The following is a 16348-nucleotide window of genomic DNA, read 5'->3' as shown; positions in this document are numbered from 1 at the left end:
GTGGAGTGTGGAGTGTGGGTAGTGTGGAGTGTGGGGGTGTGTGGAGTGTGGGGGTGTGGAGTGTGGTGGTGTGGAGTGTGGGGGTGTGGAGGTGTGGAGGGTGTGGGGGTGTGGTGGTGCGGAGTGTGGGGGGTGTGGGGGTGTGGAGTGTGGAGTGTGGGGGTGTGGAGTGTGGGGGTGTGGAGTGTGGAGAGAAGGGGTGTTGAGTGTGGAGTGTGGGGGGGGGGTGTGGAGAGTGTGGAGTGTGGGGGGGGTGTGGAGAGTGTGGAGTGTGGTGGTGTGGGGGTGTGGAGTGTGGGGGTGTGGAGTGTGGGGGGGGGTGTGGAGAGTGTGGAGTGTGGTGGTGTGGAGTGTGGAGTGTGGAGTGTGGGGGGGGGGTGTGGAGTGTGGGGGTGTGTGTGACACTCTCAACTGTTCATAGTCACCATGAAGCTGGTCCTGACACTGCTGGGGGCGCTGGTGGCGGCAACCTCCGCCAGGATGGCCGGCAAGTTGCCTGGTGGCTTCCGCATTGAGTCCGGCTTCTCCTGCCAGGGACGCGAGTATGGCTACTACGCCGACGTTCAGAACCGCTGCTCCGCCTACCACATCTGTAACCCCGTGTACGACGACGAGGAGAAGGTGAGGTCGCCACGTCTGTGCTCCCTACTGTTGCTTCACACTCCTTCTCTACCCCCCAGAGTCTTCCTTGTCCTCCCTCCTCTCTCCTTCACGGCCCTTCCCCAAGCCAGAGAGTTTATTTAGTTAGTTGTAGGTGTCAGGACGAACGTGTGAGGCGACTGAAATGTGTCTTTCTGTTCTAACAAGTTACAATATTTGGCGCTGGAGGAAGTGGGACGCGCCGGTGTCAATAATCACTTCGTTGTCGCGTTTAAAGTTCGTTCTCATATCTTAGAAGGTCAGCTGGGTTTGGCATATGACAAGATTGACACGTGATGAATGCCGACCATTCTTGCTGACTTTGGCGTCAAGTTTAATGTCTAATTACCGAGAGAACTGTCATGTCTGCCCAAGCAGCTAGGTGTAACAGGATCGTCTTCCGATGGAGAGGAAGTAGCAATCATTGCAACTGAAGATGTGATAACTTCTTTATCAGTAAGAGTAGCTGTCTACCGAGGCTGGAACCTGGAAGTGTTCACGTTCACATTATATATGTACCTATGTGTATATGTACTTATGTGTATGTACCTACGTACCCTCATTATATATGTACCTATGTGTATATGTACTTATGTGTATGTACCTACGTACCCTCATTATATATGTACCTATGTGTATATGTACTTATGTGTATGTACCTACGTACCCTCATTATATATGTACCTGCTCATCACGCATGAATGATGATTATTATATTTGTTTATTCGAATATTGCTAATGTTGCAATTGCATTTTTTATAATCTATAAACACATATACAAGTCATGCAGAAATGTTCTAATATTCATATAACAAAATATAACAGACATGTCCTAATATATGGTACATACATATTTGGTCTAATTGTATGTAATGTTAATAATAGATTATGTTTTGTTTAGTCTGCATGTTTAATTATATATATTTGTTATTGTACACAAAATTATATATTATATATATATATATATATATATATATATATATATATATATATATATATATAACTGAAAACTCACACCTCAGTTGTATATAGTCCTGGGGACCATTCAGGCTTGTTTGCATATATATATATATATATATATATATATATATATATATATATATATATATATATATATATATATATATATATATATATATATATATATATATATATATATATATATATATATATATATATATATATATATATATATGTATATATAAAGTATCAAGACACACTATAATCCTTTTCAAAATTGTCCTTAACTGTGAACTCTGATACACAGTTCGTGGAGCTGGCACACTTCTCCTTCCTGTGTGGGCCCGGGACCATCTTCGACCAGAAGCTGCTGGCCTGCACCCACCCGAAGAAGGCCTACCCCTGTGCCGAGGCTGAGACCATATACGACTCCTCCAACTACCAGCTGCGAGCCGAGTGGGAAGACTACAAGCTTAAGATTGCTGCAGCTCAATTATCTTAAGTCACCCTTGCGAACCGAATAGAAAACGAGGCGCCTCTGCAACATGTCCTTCCCCTTTTCATAAACATTATGTCGATTTTTGTGTTTATTAGACTTTTTCATTTAAGAATGTTAAGTCTCGAGAGTGCGCATCTCGTGCGCATCATAAAATGGCGTCGTAACTTAAGACTTGAGCGTTCGAGGCATGAATCAAGTAACTACTGTGACAGTGTGAGGGTGATGGCTACGGTGCCTTCATGGACGGCTTTCATATGCCTGGGTTGTGACGGGTATGTGACGGGTGTGTGACGGGTGTGTGTAGGTGTGGTGGTGGAGCTGTGTACGGACGGTACACCACACCCCCTCCCACCACCACCACTATCTGGCCCTGTTGTAATGTGTCCGTTAGAAAATATATTGGCAGTAATCAGGTATAAATTGTAAAGTACATCAACACACATACCAGCACACATGTACACCAACAACCTCCACATCAACACATGTACACCAACAACCTCCACATCAACACATGTGCACCAACAACCTCGACATCAACACATGTACACCAACAACCTCCACATCAACACATGTACACCAACAACCTCCACATCAACACATGTGCACCAACAACCTCCACATCAACACATGTGCACCAACAACCTCGACATCAACACATGTACACCAACAACCTCCACATCAACACATGTACACCAACAACCTCCACATCAACACATGTGCACCAACAACCTCCACATCAACACATGTACACCAACAACCTCCACATCAACACATGTACACCAACAACCTCCACATCAACACATGTACACCAACAACCTCCACATCAACACATGTACACCAACAACCTCCACATCAACACATGTACACCAACAACCTCCACATCAACACATGTACACCAACAACCTCGACATCAACACATGTACACCAACAACCTCCACATCAACACATGTACACCAACAACCTCCACATCAACACATGTACACCAACAACCTCGACATCAACACATGTACACCAACAACCTCCACATCAACACATGTACACCAACAACCTCCACATCAACACATGTACACCAACAACCTCCACATCAACACATGTACACCAACAACCTCCACATCAACACATGTACACCAACAACCTCCACATCAACACATGTACACCAACAACCTCCACATCAACACATGTACACCAACAACCTCCACATCAACACATGTACACCAACAACCTCGACATCAACACATGTACACCAACAACCTCCACATCAACATATGTACACCAACAGCCTCCACATCTGTTATACTCAAATTCTGTCAGTTGAAATGTAACCAATCACAGGCGAGTAGGCCTCTGACGTCATGCCAGACAGAGGAGCAATCAATTATAAATTCTGCGGATATCTACACCTAGCTCATCCAGAGCACTATACAACTCTGGCTCTGACTGAAGGTCCGGAACAGATGAAACTTCATGCGACAAACTATCATCTTGAGAGATATCCTCGTTAACATCTAGCCAATGGACATGTGGTGAGTGCACGGTTGAAACGAGAGGTCTAGATCTAAGATTATAGGTGCTAGTATGGGGTTGCTGAACATCAAGCGGTCTGTCAACCACAGAAGGTGGTGTCCGAGTAGGAGTATCTGTCTGGGTAAGTTCATTGTCATCTTCCTCACCAGTCTCTTCGGAGGCGTGGGTTCGTATCCCACCGCTGCCACCAGTATTCGTTTGCCTTGTTCGGGTAGAATGTAGACACAGTAGTCGCTTCTGTTTATATTTATTGAGTGAGGCAACAAGGTATATATCTGCCTAGCCGAGGTCCTTCTACTCTGAGTCTGTGAGGATAACTGAGGCTGCTGGGAGCATGGCTTGATGCTCCTCTGTCTGGCATGACGTCAGAGGCCTACTCGCCTGTGATTGGTTACATTTCAACTGACAGAATTTGAGTATAACACATCAACACATGTACACCAACAACCTCCACATCAACACATGTACACCAACAACCTCCACATCAACACATGTACACCAACACACATGTACGTCAACATACATGTACAAAAGTTCGCCTGAATGCCAGCATAATTGTAAGCCAACAAATTTGAACAACAACATATCAGTACAGTACGTCAACACACCTGTATTTAAACACTGCTATACATCAACACACCTGTACACAAACAGTTATACATCAACACACCTGTACACAAACACAGCTATGCATCAACACACCTGTACACAAACAGTTATACATCAACACACCTGTACACAAACACAGCTTTACACCAACACACCTGTATGTAAACACAGTTATACATCAACACACCTGTACACAAACACAGCTATACACCAACATACCTGTATGTAAACACAGCTATACATCAACACACCTGTACACAAACAGCTATACATCAACACACCTGTACTCAAACACACCTATACATCAACACACCTGTACACAAACACAGCTATACATCAACACACCTGTACACAAACACAGCTATACATCAACACACCTGTACTCAAACACACCTATACATCAACACACCTGTACACAAACACAGCTATACATCAACACACCTGTACACAAACACAGCTATACATCAACACACCTGTACACAAACACAGCTATACATCAATACACCTGTACACAAACACAGGTATACATCAACACACCTGTACACAAACACAGGTATACATCAACACACCTGTACACAAACACAGCTATACATCAACACACCTGTACTCAAACACACCTATACATCAACACACCTGTACATAAACACAGTTATACATCAACACACCTGTACACAAACACAGCTATACATCAATACACCTGTACACAAACACAGCTATACATCAACACACCTATACACAAACACAGGTATACATCAACACACCTGTACACAAACACAGCTATACATCAATACACCTGTACACAAACACAGCTATACATCAACACACCTGTACTCAAACACAGTTGTACATCAACACACCTGTACACAAACAGCTATACATCAACACACCTGTACACAGCTATACATCAACACACCTGTACTCAAACACAGTTGTACATCAACACACCTGTACACAAACAGCTATACATCAACACACCTGTACACAGCTATACATCAACACACACCTGTACTCAAACACAGGTATACATCAACACACCTGTGCACCAATACATACATATATAAACAAAACATGTGTGCTCAACCTACCCTGTCCTCATCCAACTTAACGAAGTAAAATATGGGTAAGATCTTGAGGTTGACATATGGTGTGGAGGTGTGTGGAGGTGTGTGAAGGTGTGTGAAGGTGTGTGGAGGTGTGTGAAGGTGTGTGAAGGTGTGTGAAGGTGTGTGGAGGTGTGTGGAGGTGTGTGGAGGTGTGTGGAGGTGTGTGAAGGTGTGTGGAGGTGTGTGGAGGTGTGTGAAGGTGTGTGGAGGTGTGTGGAGGTGTGTGGAGGTGTGTGGAGGTGTGTGAAGGTGTGTGAAGGTGTGTGGAGGTGTGTGGAGGTGTGTGGAGGTGTGTGAAGGTGTGTGGAGGTGTGTGGAGGTGTGTGGAGGTGTGTGAAGGTGTGTGGAGGTGTGTGAGGTGTGTGTGAGGTCAGTATGACGTGACACTGATCAAGCCAGCACGTAGCCCCCACTGACACTGAGAGTGTGGATCATGCAGGCCAGACGCCACTCGGCGCACAGACGCGTGTTGTTACCGCCAGAATATATTAAATCGTGATTATTTTCTTTGTCTTATTGCGCTACAGTGTCCCTAAGTCAAATATATGGAGACTAATGAATTAGTATATACTGATGTTAATATAGCATGTTATGAGAAACACGCGCACACACGCATACACACACGCATACACACACGCATACACGCACGCATACACACACGCATACACGCACGCATACACACACGCATACACACAAGCATACACACACATTTGAGAGAAAGATCAAGGAGTTGATATCACGCCAAACTTGTCTCCTGAAGCCCACATCAAAAGAATAACATAGGCGGCGTATGCGAGGCTGGCTAACATCAGAACGGCTTTCGGAAACCTGTGTAAGGAATCCTTCAGAACCTTGTATACCACATATGTAAGACCAATCCGGGAGTATGCAGCCCCAGCATGGAGCCCGTACCTTGTCAAGCACAAGACGAAGCTTGAAAAAGTTCAGAGGTATGCCACTAGGCTAGTCCCAGAACTAAGAGACATGAATTACGAGGAAAGGCTGCGTGAACTGTACCTCATGTCGCTGGAGGACAGAAGAGCTCGGGGAGACATGATCACCACATACAAGATTCTCAGGGGGAATTGACAGGGTAGACAAAGCTGGAGTATTTAACACGGGAGGTACACGCACAGGCGGAAGCTGATTACCCAAATAAGCCATAGAGACATTAAAAAGAACTTGTTCAGTGTCAGAGTTGTTAGTAAAGGGAATTGTGGGGTTTTCTATTTTGCTTTCCCGACTGCAATGCGTACGTCGCCAATGTACATGTGGCAGACGCTTCACGAAGCTGTCGGAATCAGCAGAGAAAATACGAGAGCAACCGTACAGGGCCTGGGAGCAAGGTCGAGTTAGAGTCCTTGAGGGTCTCTCCTCAGACTAGCCTCACCTGGTCCTGCTCCACGTTGATCGTTGGAATCTCCTCAATGATTTAACACTTTAAGGGACTCCTAGGGTCCTCATCACATTTATAGTTTAGTGACTTATAGGCAACTCGGTGTTGAAGACACCTGGAGCTGAAGGCTTGAGTAAATAGTTGACAGTATTCAGAAGTGGTTCAACGGAAACACCGCATAAAGCTTAACAGTAGTTTATTTACTAACTTAACCACTAATACAAAGGGTGCTTGATTTACTTTGGATTGGCGTCAGAAACGCTATGGTCGCATTAGCGAGACTCTTGACGTCTGGCTAATCGATTCGGATCCACTCGTGGAGAAACACCTAACTTAACACAGTTGACAGCCAATCATTAACACGGCAAACTTAACTGCTGGTGTGCAAAGGGATCACAAGAGTTCCAACCGGATACTCGGGTAATGATGATGCGCAATAATTCACAATGGGACAGGCAATAACATGCACAATAATAATATCACACAGTTGAGGTTGACCCCAGAGGTCAGATCTGTCGCCTCGCTGGCGTCCCCTCTCTCTCTCACGCCTGGCACCTCCTATGTGTACTCTCTGACCCTATGGCGTGGATGCTTAACTTTCCTGTATCTACTCCTTGCCTGGACATACGACGGCCTCCGTATTATAAACGTATTCCTGGTTAAGTGGGCATTCTGGAGATACCCAACATACAGTTTACTATCCAGGGTTAACAGAGATAGGGCTTGTGCACGAGATCGGTGCACTGTGAACTGCGATGAGCCATTCAAGTCAGCTGTGGGATAATCTTGAGAGACTATCCTCTTACAGGAATGCACTAGGAAGTGATGTGGGGAGGCTGACTCCATACACAGTTTCAAATATAGATATGATAGAGCTCGAGATTGAAGCTCAGGAATCTTTAAACCAGTAGAGTGACGGTTGAGAGGCGGAACCAAAGAGCCAAAGCTCAACTCTCGCAAGCACAACTAGTTAAGTACAACTAGGTAAGTACCTACACACAAACACACACACACACTGACTCAAGAGTCAGAGAGAGAGAAAGACCTGGGGGTTGATATCACGCCAGACCTGTCCCCTGAAGCTCATATCAAGAGGATAACATCAGCCAGGTTGGCTAACCTAAGAACGGCCTTTAGAAACTTGTGTAAGGAATCTTTCAGAACATTATATACCACATATGTCAGACCCATCCTGGAGTATGCGGCTCCAGCATGGAGTCCATATCTAGTCAAGCATAAGACTAAACTGGAAAAGGTTCAAAGCTTTGCCACCAGACTAGTACCCGAGCTGAGAGGTATGAGCTACGAGGAGAGACTACGGGAATTGAACCTCACTTCGTTGGAAGACAGAAGAGTTAAGGGGGACATGATCACCACATTCAAGATTCTCAAGGGAATCGACAGGGTTGATAAAGACAGGCTATTTAACACAAGGGGCACACGCACTAGGGGACACAGGTGGAAACTGAGTGCCCAAATGAGCCACAGAGATATTAGAAAGAACTTTTTTAGTGTCAGAGTGGTTGACAAATGGAATGCATTAGGAAGTAATGTGGTGGAAGCTGACTCCATACACAGTTTCAAGTGTAGATATGATAGAGCCCAATAGGCTCAGGAACCTGTACACCTGTTGATTGACGGTTGAGAGGTGGGACCAAAGAGCCAGAGCTCAACCCCCGCAAGCACAACTAGGTGAGTACAACTAGGTGAGTACACACACGGTCAATTAATAATAATTGACCGTTGAGAGACGGGACCAAAGAGCCAGAGCTCAACCCCCGCAAGCACAATTAGGTAAGTACACACACACACATGCATAACAAACCTTCTGGTAATCTATGATAAAGTAACAAGAATAAGTCAGGACAGAGAAGGATGGGCAGACTGCATATTTCTGGACTGCCAAAAAGCCTCTGACGCAGTACCGCACATGAGACTGCTTCTCAAACTTGAGAGGCAGGCGGGAGTAAGCGGAAAAGCCCTAACACGAGTATAGAATTACTTAACAGGCAGGAGCCAGAGAGTAACAGTCAGGGGCGAGAAGCCTGGCGAACCGTAACGAATGGAGTACCTCAAGGATCGGTGCTGGAACCAGTTCTATTTCTAATATTCGTGAACATATCAACAGGAGTAGAAATATGTAGGTCGGGACGTTTGGGTGTAGGTCGGGACCTGTGGGTGTAGGTCGGGATGTGTGCGTGTAGGTATGTGTAGGTCGGGACGTGTGGGTATAGGTATGTGTAGGTCGGGATGTGTGCGTGTAGGTATGTGTAGGTCGGGACGTGTGGGTATAGGTATGTGTAGGTCGGGATGTGTGCGTGTAGGTATGTGTAGGTCGGGACGTGTGGGTGTAGGTATGTGAAGGTCGGGATGTGTAGGTGTAGGTATGTGTAGGTCGGGACCTGTGGGTGTAGGTATGTGTAGATAAAGACGATTGAGTGGAGGCCAGAGCGCTTTAATAATCGCACAGTTATGTAGACGGGTACTCTAAGAGAGTGGAGACTCTATTCGTGTACTGCGCGGGGTCACCTGCGCCTCGTCCACCTTGACCAGGTAACTCCTCAAACAGCGCACCAACACTCCCCTTATTCTAAAGTCTACGCTCTCCTACCTTCTTATCTGGATATGTATGATAATATACACTTGTCGCCCACTTTACCTTGAATCCGAATCTAATAAAATCTCCCAAATTTGTAGATATAGATGACCTGCATATTAGAATGGTAAGTCACACAGCGCCAGTTCCTGCGCAATCTCTGAAATATTCCAGAAACGGTCAGCGTATTTGTGGCTTTAAGTATTGAACTTTTTGAACCTATGAATTTTCCTCTTCACGTATCATATGTATTTTCTTCTTCAGTATGGTTACGCGCAGTGTGCGTGATGGTTGTGTCCTCCCGATGACTGCACAAGTGGTTGTTGTTGGTAGTGAGTTAGGGGCGACGAAGATCGAGGGATCGAATGCGCCCCGGCGTACCCGTGAAGGGTTAATCGCAAAGCCTAATAGCGAAATGAATGACGCCTGTCATCGGAAACTAATGTGCCTCGCGGCCAATAAACACACAGACGGGCAGATAATTGGGGAGCCCCAGGAGTCCCTCAGGGTGACAAGCACCGGCACCGCCCCACACGGAGAACACTGGGGAGCAAAACCAAAAACTCGGCCCCAACTAAAACGCAAAACGTCATCCAGCGCCCCTCACCACGGCTCACTCGTCATCAAGGTTGAACCAGGAATCCTGCACAAGTGGTAATGTTGGGAGACGGGTTCCGGTGACGCGTCAATGTTTATAATTTGGCAAGTTTTGAATGTTGTGTTGTTGCCAGTTGAGTAAGCGGCGACGACAAAGCCAGGCGTGTTTGACAGTTAAGAGTTGATGCACTTGACGGCGTGAGCTGCTGTTGATGGCAGCTCATAGTTGCTGTTCTTTGTACATTAGCTAGTTACGTTTTATATGTATGATTGTCCCGGTGGTTTGAATTATATGAATAGGTCAGATGGCCAGTGTTTTGGTTGACTGGAGATATTTAGAACTGTTTTGACTGCTTGATATTTTATATGTAGTGAAAGATATCTCCTCCCACCTAATATATGCTCGATATTTAAAAACATTTTGAGGGTAATAAGTACTTTTTTAATTAATTCTGCCCCAATGATATCTGAAGCAGTGAAGGAGGCTTAATTGTGTAACATGGCAGTAGGGGCAAAGTTAATTTAACTTGGCAAAGTTAAGAGTGTGTGTGGTGTACTTACAGCCGTGAGGTGCTAGTGTGGTGTATCCCAGCCTTAATCTGGTCATTGTTATATCTCTCTGTGTCTATGTCTGGCGTGTCTCCCAGTGTCCCAGGTCTTTTTTATGTTGCCGTAGTATATTGAAGAGCATGACGTTTTCCATTTCGCAGCAAAGCCTTTGGCAATGGTGGATTTTATGCTCCTTTTCATGCAATATGGAGAGGATGATATGTGATGCAAGTTGTATCGTGCATCGCTTTAACCAGTTGATCTATAAGTTCATTGTTGAGTATTCAAGTGTGCCGGGACCCATTGGTTGGATGTCATATCATTTTGAAATACGTTCATTGAGAAGTTTTTTTCTTTTTATTGATAAAGCACAATAAATACAATAAAACAGTCTGACAAAAAACAGTACAAGCAGTGATCCATGTAAATGTAACACGGGTTCGGGTCCTCTCTCTTTACTTCCTTCTTTCTACTCCCTCTACCCGTATTCTTATTATTCTCTACCAAGGGACTCCAAAACTTTTAACAAAGCCAACTCCACGCCACGTGGTCCTAAGACGATTGACCGACTTAGGATTCTACACCCAGTATGACGTGACCTAAGCTCTGAACAAAACCCTAGAGTCACCTCTGCTGCCACCACCAGACCAGTAATACAAGAGCAATGATCGAGGTCTGGATCGATCACGCTAATTAATCAACCTAGGGGCTTGATCCCCACTATAAACGATGACCTTGAGTGTGGAATAAATTACACGGTAATGATAATTCCGATTCGATGTTAGAATCGGCGCCCAATGCAACTCTGCCTCGTGTGGACCACGTGACCAGGACAAGTATACACATAAAACACATGGAAACAATAAAATGCAAATTAATAACAAATTTAATTTATTAAAAGAAAACTAAAACAAAATCTAAATATGTTCACTCCCTATCAATTTAACACTCCCTACTTGACCTGAGTGGCAAATGAGACTATTTCTATACTTAACAATAGCAACTATACCTTGGGCGACCACAGTTCTAGGTGTTGGGCCTGTTCTTGGGGAGAGGTAAGATGTTTGACCTCTCCTAGCTGCTTCCGTGACCACACTGATTTCTTCCTTGTCTGGTCTCCCCCAGACAGAACATTGTATCCTTCCGCCTAGTCAAAGTTCTACCCAGTTACTAGCAAGGTTTAAGTTATAACAATTAACCTCTGTTGTACTTAATTGATCCAGACTGGTTGAATTATTTTACTGAATTAAATTACAAACATCTAACGGCAGAGCTGTTCCCGATCACAAAAATGGTTATTAAAACTTTGAGAAATATTAGACATGTCAACCCTGCTGACCTATGACCGCCGGTCACTCCGCCTTAAAAGTTAGATCCGATTCGTGACGTCACTGATGGTGACTTAAACTCAATAATTAGAATACTCTTGATATTGTATCCAGTACTATTATACAATCCAATTTTAATGCAAAATGAATAAAGGCTAATTTTCTCTAATTTACTGAATACTATAGGATGATTCATTTTACGCAGCTATGAACAACGCGTCGGTTATTTCCACCGCGAATTCCCCTGGGGGTCAGGTCACCATGCGGCTCAGCTTCCCATTCTCTTTTGTCGATAAACCACTCTGGATAATTCTTACAACAGCCTAGTTTGTTACAACCCCCCCCCGCACAAGCACTTAGTAAACCTTGTTAATTTGTTAAAATTCACGAGGTTTAGTATCCAAACCCACAATTCAACTCATGCCACAAACAAAAGCTAACCTAACTAATAAAATTTGACAAATAATAGTCCAACATCATAATGAACATGTTCATATTTCATAAATTTCTCAGCTGTCAACTGACAGCAATCCTCCAATATCAGGAAACATACATCCTACCCTTACTGACATAGCTAAATAACATGTCCCTACTCTACCATCAAAACTAGCTATTAAACTCTCTTGGCTCTTCACTAGCCAAGTCCATGTGTCCTCTAGAGCCGGCCACACCGTGCTCAAACAAACATTAAAGTTATATCATCAGACTGAACTTTCAGTCATCCGGGAGCGTACTACGGAACTATCAGTTCACATCCGTGTACTAACCACTTCCCATCAAGGAACACACCTAACGTTTATTACATGTATCTAAAATAAAAAAAATTCCTATACTATATCACAGGTTTCAGCTGACTGTACAGCCAAGTGTTCTCACTCACTAGAAGTGTCAATGTTTATATTGGTCCGCCTCTCCTGTGTTCAAACATTCTGAAAAAAATAGCACAACATAATTTTCCATAACCGTTTGTTCTGGGCTGAGACAATTACACAGGGGCTTCGATTTTGATTACTGACCAATTTATAGTTAAATTTTCATATATTATACCAGAATTATTTTAAGTCTGTTTTTCAACATTTATAAAGAATTGATTCTAACTCTGTTTTTCAACATTTAAACAAAAGTGTCCAGATGTTCTTTACACAGATGTTCAGAGCCACTTTGTTGTTTGTATCAATTGTTCATATTGAGTAAGCGATAAAAAAAAATCGATGCTGCTGGATGCTGAATGTAGTCGCTGACGATGACGGTGTCGATCTTGCTTCTCCCCATGTGTAGACATCAATACCTGGTCCTCTTGTACTCCCATCCGGTACTCTTGAATGACGACAGAGTGTAGTAGAGCGGAGTGCCAAGTGACAGCTGTAGAATACTGTTACTTCGGCCATTAATCTTGCTCTCGACAGTCCACACGCCTTCATATCAATCACAGTTCACACGGCAGTCTTGATGTTAAACTTGACGTCGCAGATGACCACAGCAGAGCAGGACTGGATGTACCAACGGTGTCTCTTAGCAGGAGTGATGTTAGAAGGTCGTAGAGGCGGGTTGCTTGTTTGCAGAACAGGTGAATCTCGTCTTCCATCATTGCTCTCGTCATCTCAGGCGTTTCTTGATGTCACCAGGTTACTAGGCCGTAAACACCAACTGTGTATACCCTCGTACCGCCGACTTTAGGCCAAAGGAGACAATTTTGCGACCTTCTATTGGCGAGTCCCGGTACTCTGTAGGGAAACCGTGCCTTCCACCTGTGACCGCCTTACTTCCGCTTTCTTGTTACTTCAGATGACGTAATCATTAATCTTCCGGCGAAATTCTTGAGTACTGCTACGCGCTTTCCATTTCTTGACCTCTCCTCCAACACTGCTGGAATGACTGCAGTCTTGATGACGCAGCAGGTGGGTATTGGTGATCTCGAGACAGCTACCCCGGCGTTGTATGGCACCTCCGGTGACTGCTATAATGTGGACAGCTCGCTGGCCCTGACAACCTCGTTAGTGACGTGAGGCGTCGGCCGGGTGACTCTTGGACAGTCACTCATCCCCAAAGTAACTGATGTATGGGTTACTGGGTCTAGTGGGGGGAGGGCTTTGTGTAACGTGCCTCCCCCCTCGGTCTTTACAGACAAGGGTTCACGTGTGGCTGGAACAACTGGGTCGGTGTACCCATCAGACCTGGGAACAGACAGACACAACACAGCGGAAGCATAGATATACTCTGGGTTTGGTGGAGGTGGAACCCCAGAGCACGGTAAAAGTTGCTACCTGAGTCAAGTATAGACATAGTACATCTCATTGCCTTTACAGGAAAATCTAATCAATACTAAATTATACTAACTAAGGAAGTTACTTTACTGTACAGCGCGAGATCTCGTCACCATAGGGTGGCGAGACTGCACCTGACTACTGATGAGCGATGACAGAGGGTCATCCTCATCTTCTGACTCGTCGGTGAAGCCATGAGTCAGCACTGCTGAGTCAGGAACTAGACCCGCTGAAGGCAGTTCTAATTCCTCTCTAGCATGATAATGTTTCAATTTATTTACGTGAATTGTCCTTTCCACCTGGTCCTCGAACACTCCTTTTATAACAAGATTAACCGGCCCCGCCCTTTTAATTACTCTATAGGGTCCTCGCCACCTCGGAGCTAGTTTCCTGCTCTGATTGGCGGGCGCAGCCTCATTCACTCTCAATACGAGGCTTCCTTCCTTCAACTCAAGAGGGCGCACTTTCTTGTCATAAAAATGAGCATACCGAGTCCGTGCCTTCTTGGACGCTTCAGCTGCAATATTCCATGCATTTCTCATTTTTCCAAGGACCTCTGAAGGATAGTCCTCCCCGTATGCAACATTATGTCTGTTAAGCAGACCTGACGGGAAATTGCATGAATTACCAGTAAACAAATGAAGTGGTTGGGTGTTAATTGATTGGTGGATGGCAGTATTCAAGGCGAACTGAACATAGGGTAGGTGTTCATCCCAGGTGTTTGCATCATGTTCAGCAAGGATTGCAAGCATATCCTTGACTGAACGATTAGTCCGTTCCGTCATTCCGTTTGCTTGTGGGTGGTAGGCCGTTGTAAAAGCCGAAGTTGTCTCTAAAATCTTACAAACTTCTCTAAATATATTCCCATTGAATTCTTGACCGCGGTCAGAGACTAAAACTTTAGGAGGTCCGAATACAGTAATGAACCTACGCAAGAACGCATCTGCAACCGTACGAGAATCCTTCTGAGGTAATGCAACTAGTGTAGTGTATCTAGACAGATGGTCAACTAGCACCAACACATATCTGTTACCCGCATGACTGTGGTGTAAATCAATCAGATCGGCCCCCACACGATCTAACGGTTCCCGAATTTCAGGAAATTCCTGAAGTGGGGCTTGTACCTTAAGGGTGCCTTTCCTCCTCTGGCAACGAGGGCACGACTTCACGAAATTGATTACCTCAGAAAGTAATCCTGGAAAATAAAATAGAGACTTTGCTTTTAAGTGCGTTTTAAAGATCCCCGGATGCCCTGCAATTTTTGAAGCATGCGCAAGCTTTAACGCTGATGACCGCAACGCGTCCGGAATAACTAGCTGAAATACTGCCCTATCATTCTGGCTATTAACATAATACAGGACGCCCTGTTTCATCTCAAAATCATGAATAGGTAAATTCTTTTTCTTTTTGGGGTATTTTCCTCCCTCTAAATACTCAATAATCTCTTTCCATCTAGGCTCGTTCATCTGGTATTCTCTCATTTTATCTGATGGAATGGTTTCAATGTTTTCATTAATTTGAACTGCCGCTATATTTCTACTTAGCGTATCTGGCACAACATGTGCTGGACCAGGCTTGTACAAGATCTGGAATGAGTGGGCCGAAAGTTCGTGAGACCAGCGTGACATTCGTGGGCATTTCGTTCGCTTTTTAAATATATGTGTTAACGCTCGATGGTCTGTGTAGATTACAAAATGCCGCTGAAATAGGTAAGGCTCGAAATACCTAACTGATTCTACTACTGCCAGTGCCTCCCGATCCGTAGCTGAATAACGAACTTCAGGTCCTTTGACCTTCCTACTGAAATAGGCTACTGGATGGGGTAAATTATCTGCGTCTCGCTGAATTAAGCACCCGCCAATAGCAATACCGCTGGCGTCAGTGTGCACTTCCCACTCTTTCTCAAAATCAGGAATAGCCAATACCGGTGTCGTGATTAGTTGGTCTTTCAGTTTGCGATAGGCCTCGTCATGTTCAGATTTCCACACAAACTTCGCATTTTTCTTTGTCAGATCAGTCAGGGGTGCTGAAATGCCAGCGAAACCTTCAATGTGACGACGAAAATATCCGGCCGCCCCCAAAAACCTACGCACGTCCTTTGCTGTCCTTGGAGTAGGCATGTCAGCAATGGCGCGGCAAGAATCTGGGTCAGGTCGGATACCGTCTGGGCACACCTGGAACCCCAGAAATTTGAATTTCTGAGCCGCCAAGGTGCACTTCTGAACATTCAGCCTGAAACCTGCCTGATCTAACAATTTCAAAGTCTCAGTCAAGTCCTGTAGGT

The 16348-nt window shown here is 44.7% G+C and overlaps 3 protein-coding genes across 3 annotated transcripts in view; 2 read left to right on the top strand and 1 right to left on the bottom strand.

Moving 5' to 3' along the window:
- LOC123756495 (U-scoloptoxin(01)-Cw1a) overlaps positions 1-2177 on the top strand; it is a 2748-nt gene extending 571 nt beyond the window's left edge. Inside the window, exons 2-3 of the mRNA XM_045739720.1 lie at positions 422-621; positions 1907-2177. Of these exons, the coding sequence (XP_045595676.1) occupies positions 427-621; positions 1907-2101 (390 nt within the window). The 5' untranslated portion in view covers positions 422-426 and the 3' untranslated portion in view covers positions 2102-2177. The remainder of the gene's footprint in view (positions 1-421; positions 622-1906) is intronic.
- Positions 1-16348, bottom strand: part of LOC123758309 (U-scoloptoxin(01)-Cw1a-like) — a 207017-nt gene that overhangs the window by 127549 nt on the left and 63120 nt on the right. The window lies entirely within an intron of this gene.
- On the top strand, positions 2610-3413 carry LOC138367465 (GATA zinc finger domain-containing protein 11-like). The gene has a single exon (XM_069329127.1). The coding sequence runs from the start codon at positions 2610-2612 to the stop codon at positions 3411-3413; it is 804 nt and encodes a 267-aa protein (XP_069185228.1).

This window comes from Procambarus clarkii, chromosome 22 (genome assembly GCF_040958095.1).
Source record: "Procambarus clarkii isolate CNS0578487 chromosome 22, FALCON_Pclarkii_2.0, whole genome shotgun sequence".
NCBI lineage: Eukaryota > Metazoa > Arthropoda > Malacostraca > Decapoda > Cambaridae > Procambarus > Procambarus clarkii.
This window is presented reverse-complemented; position numbering and strand designations above follow the sequence as displayed.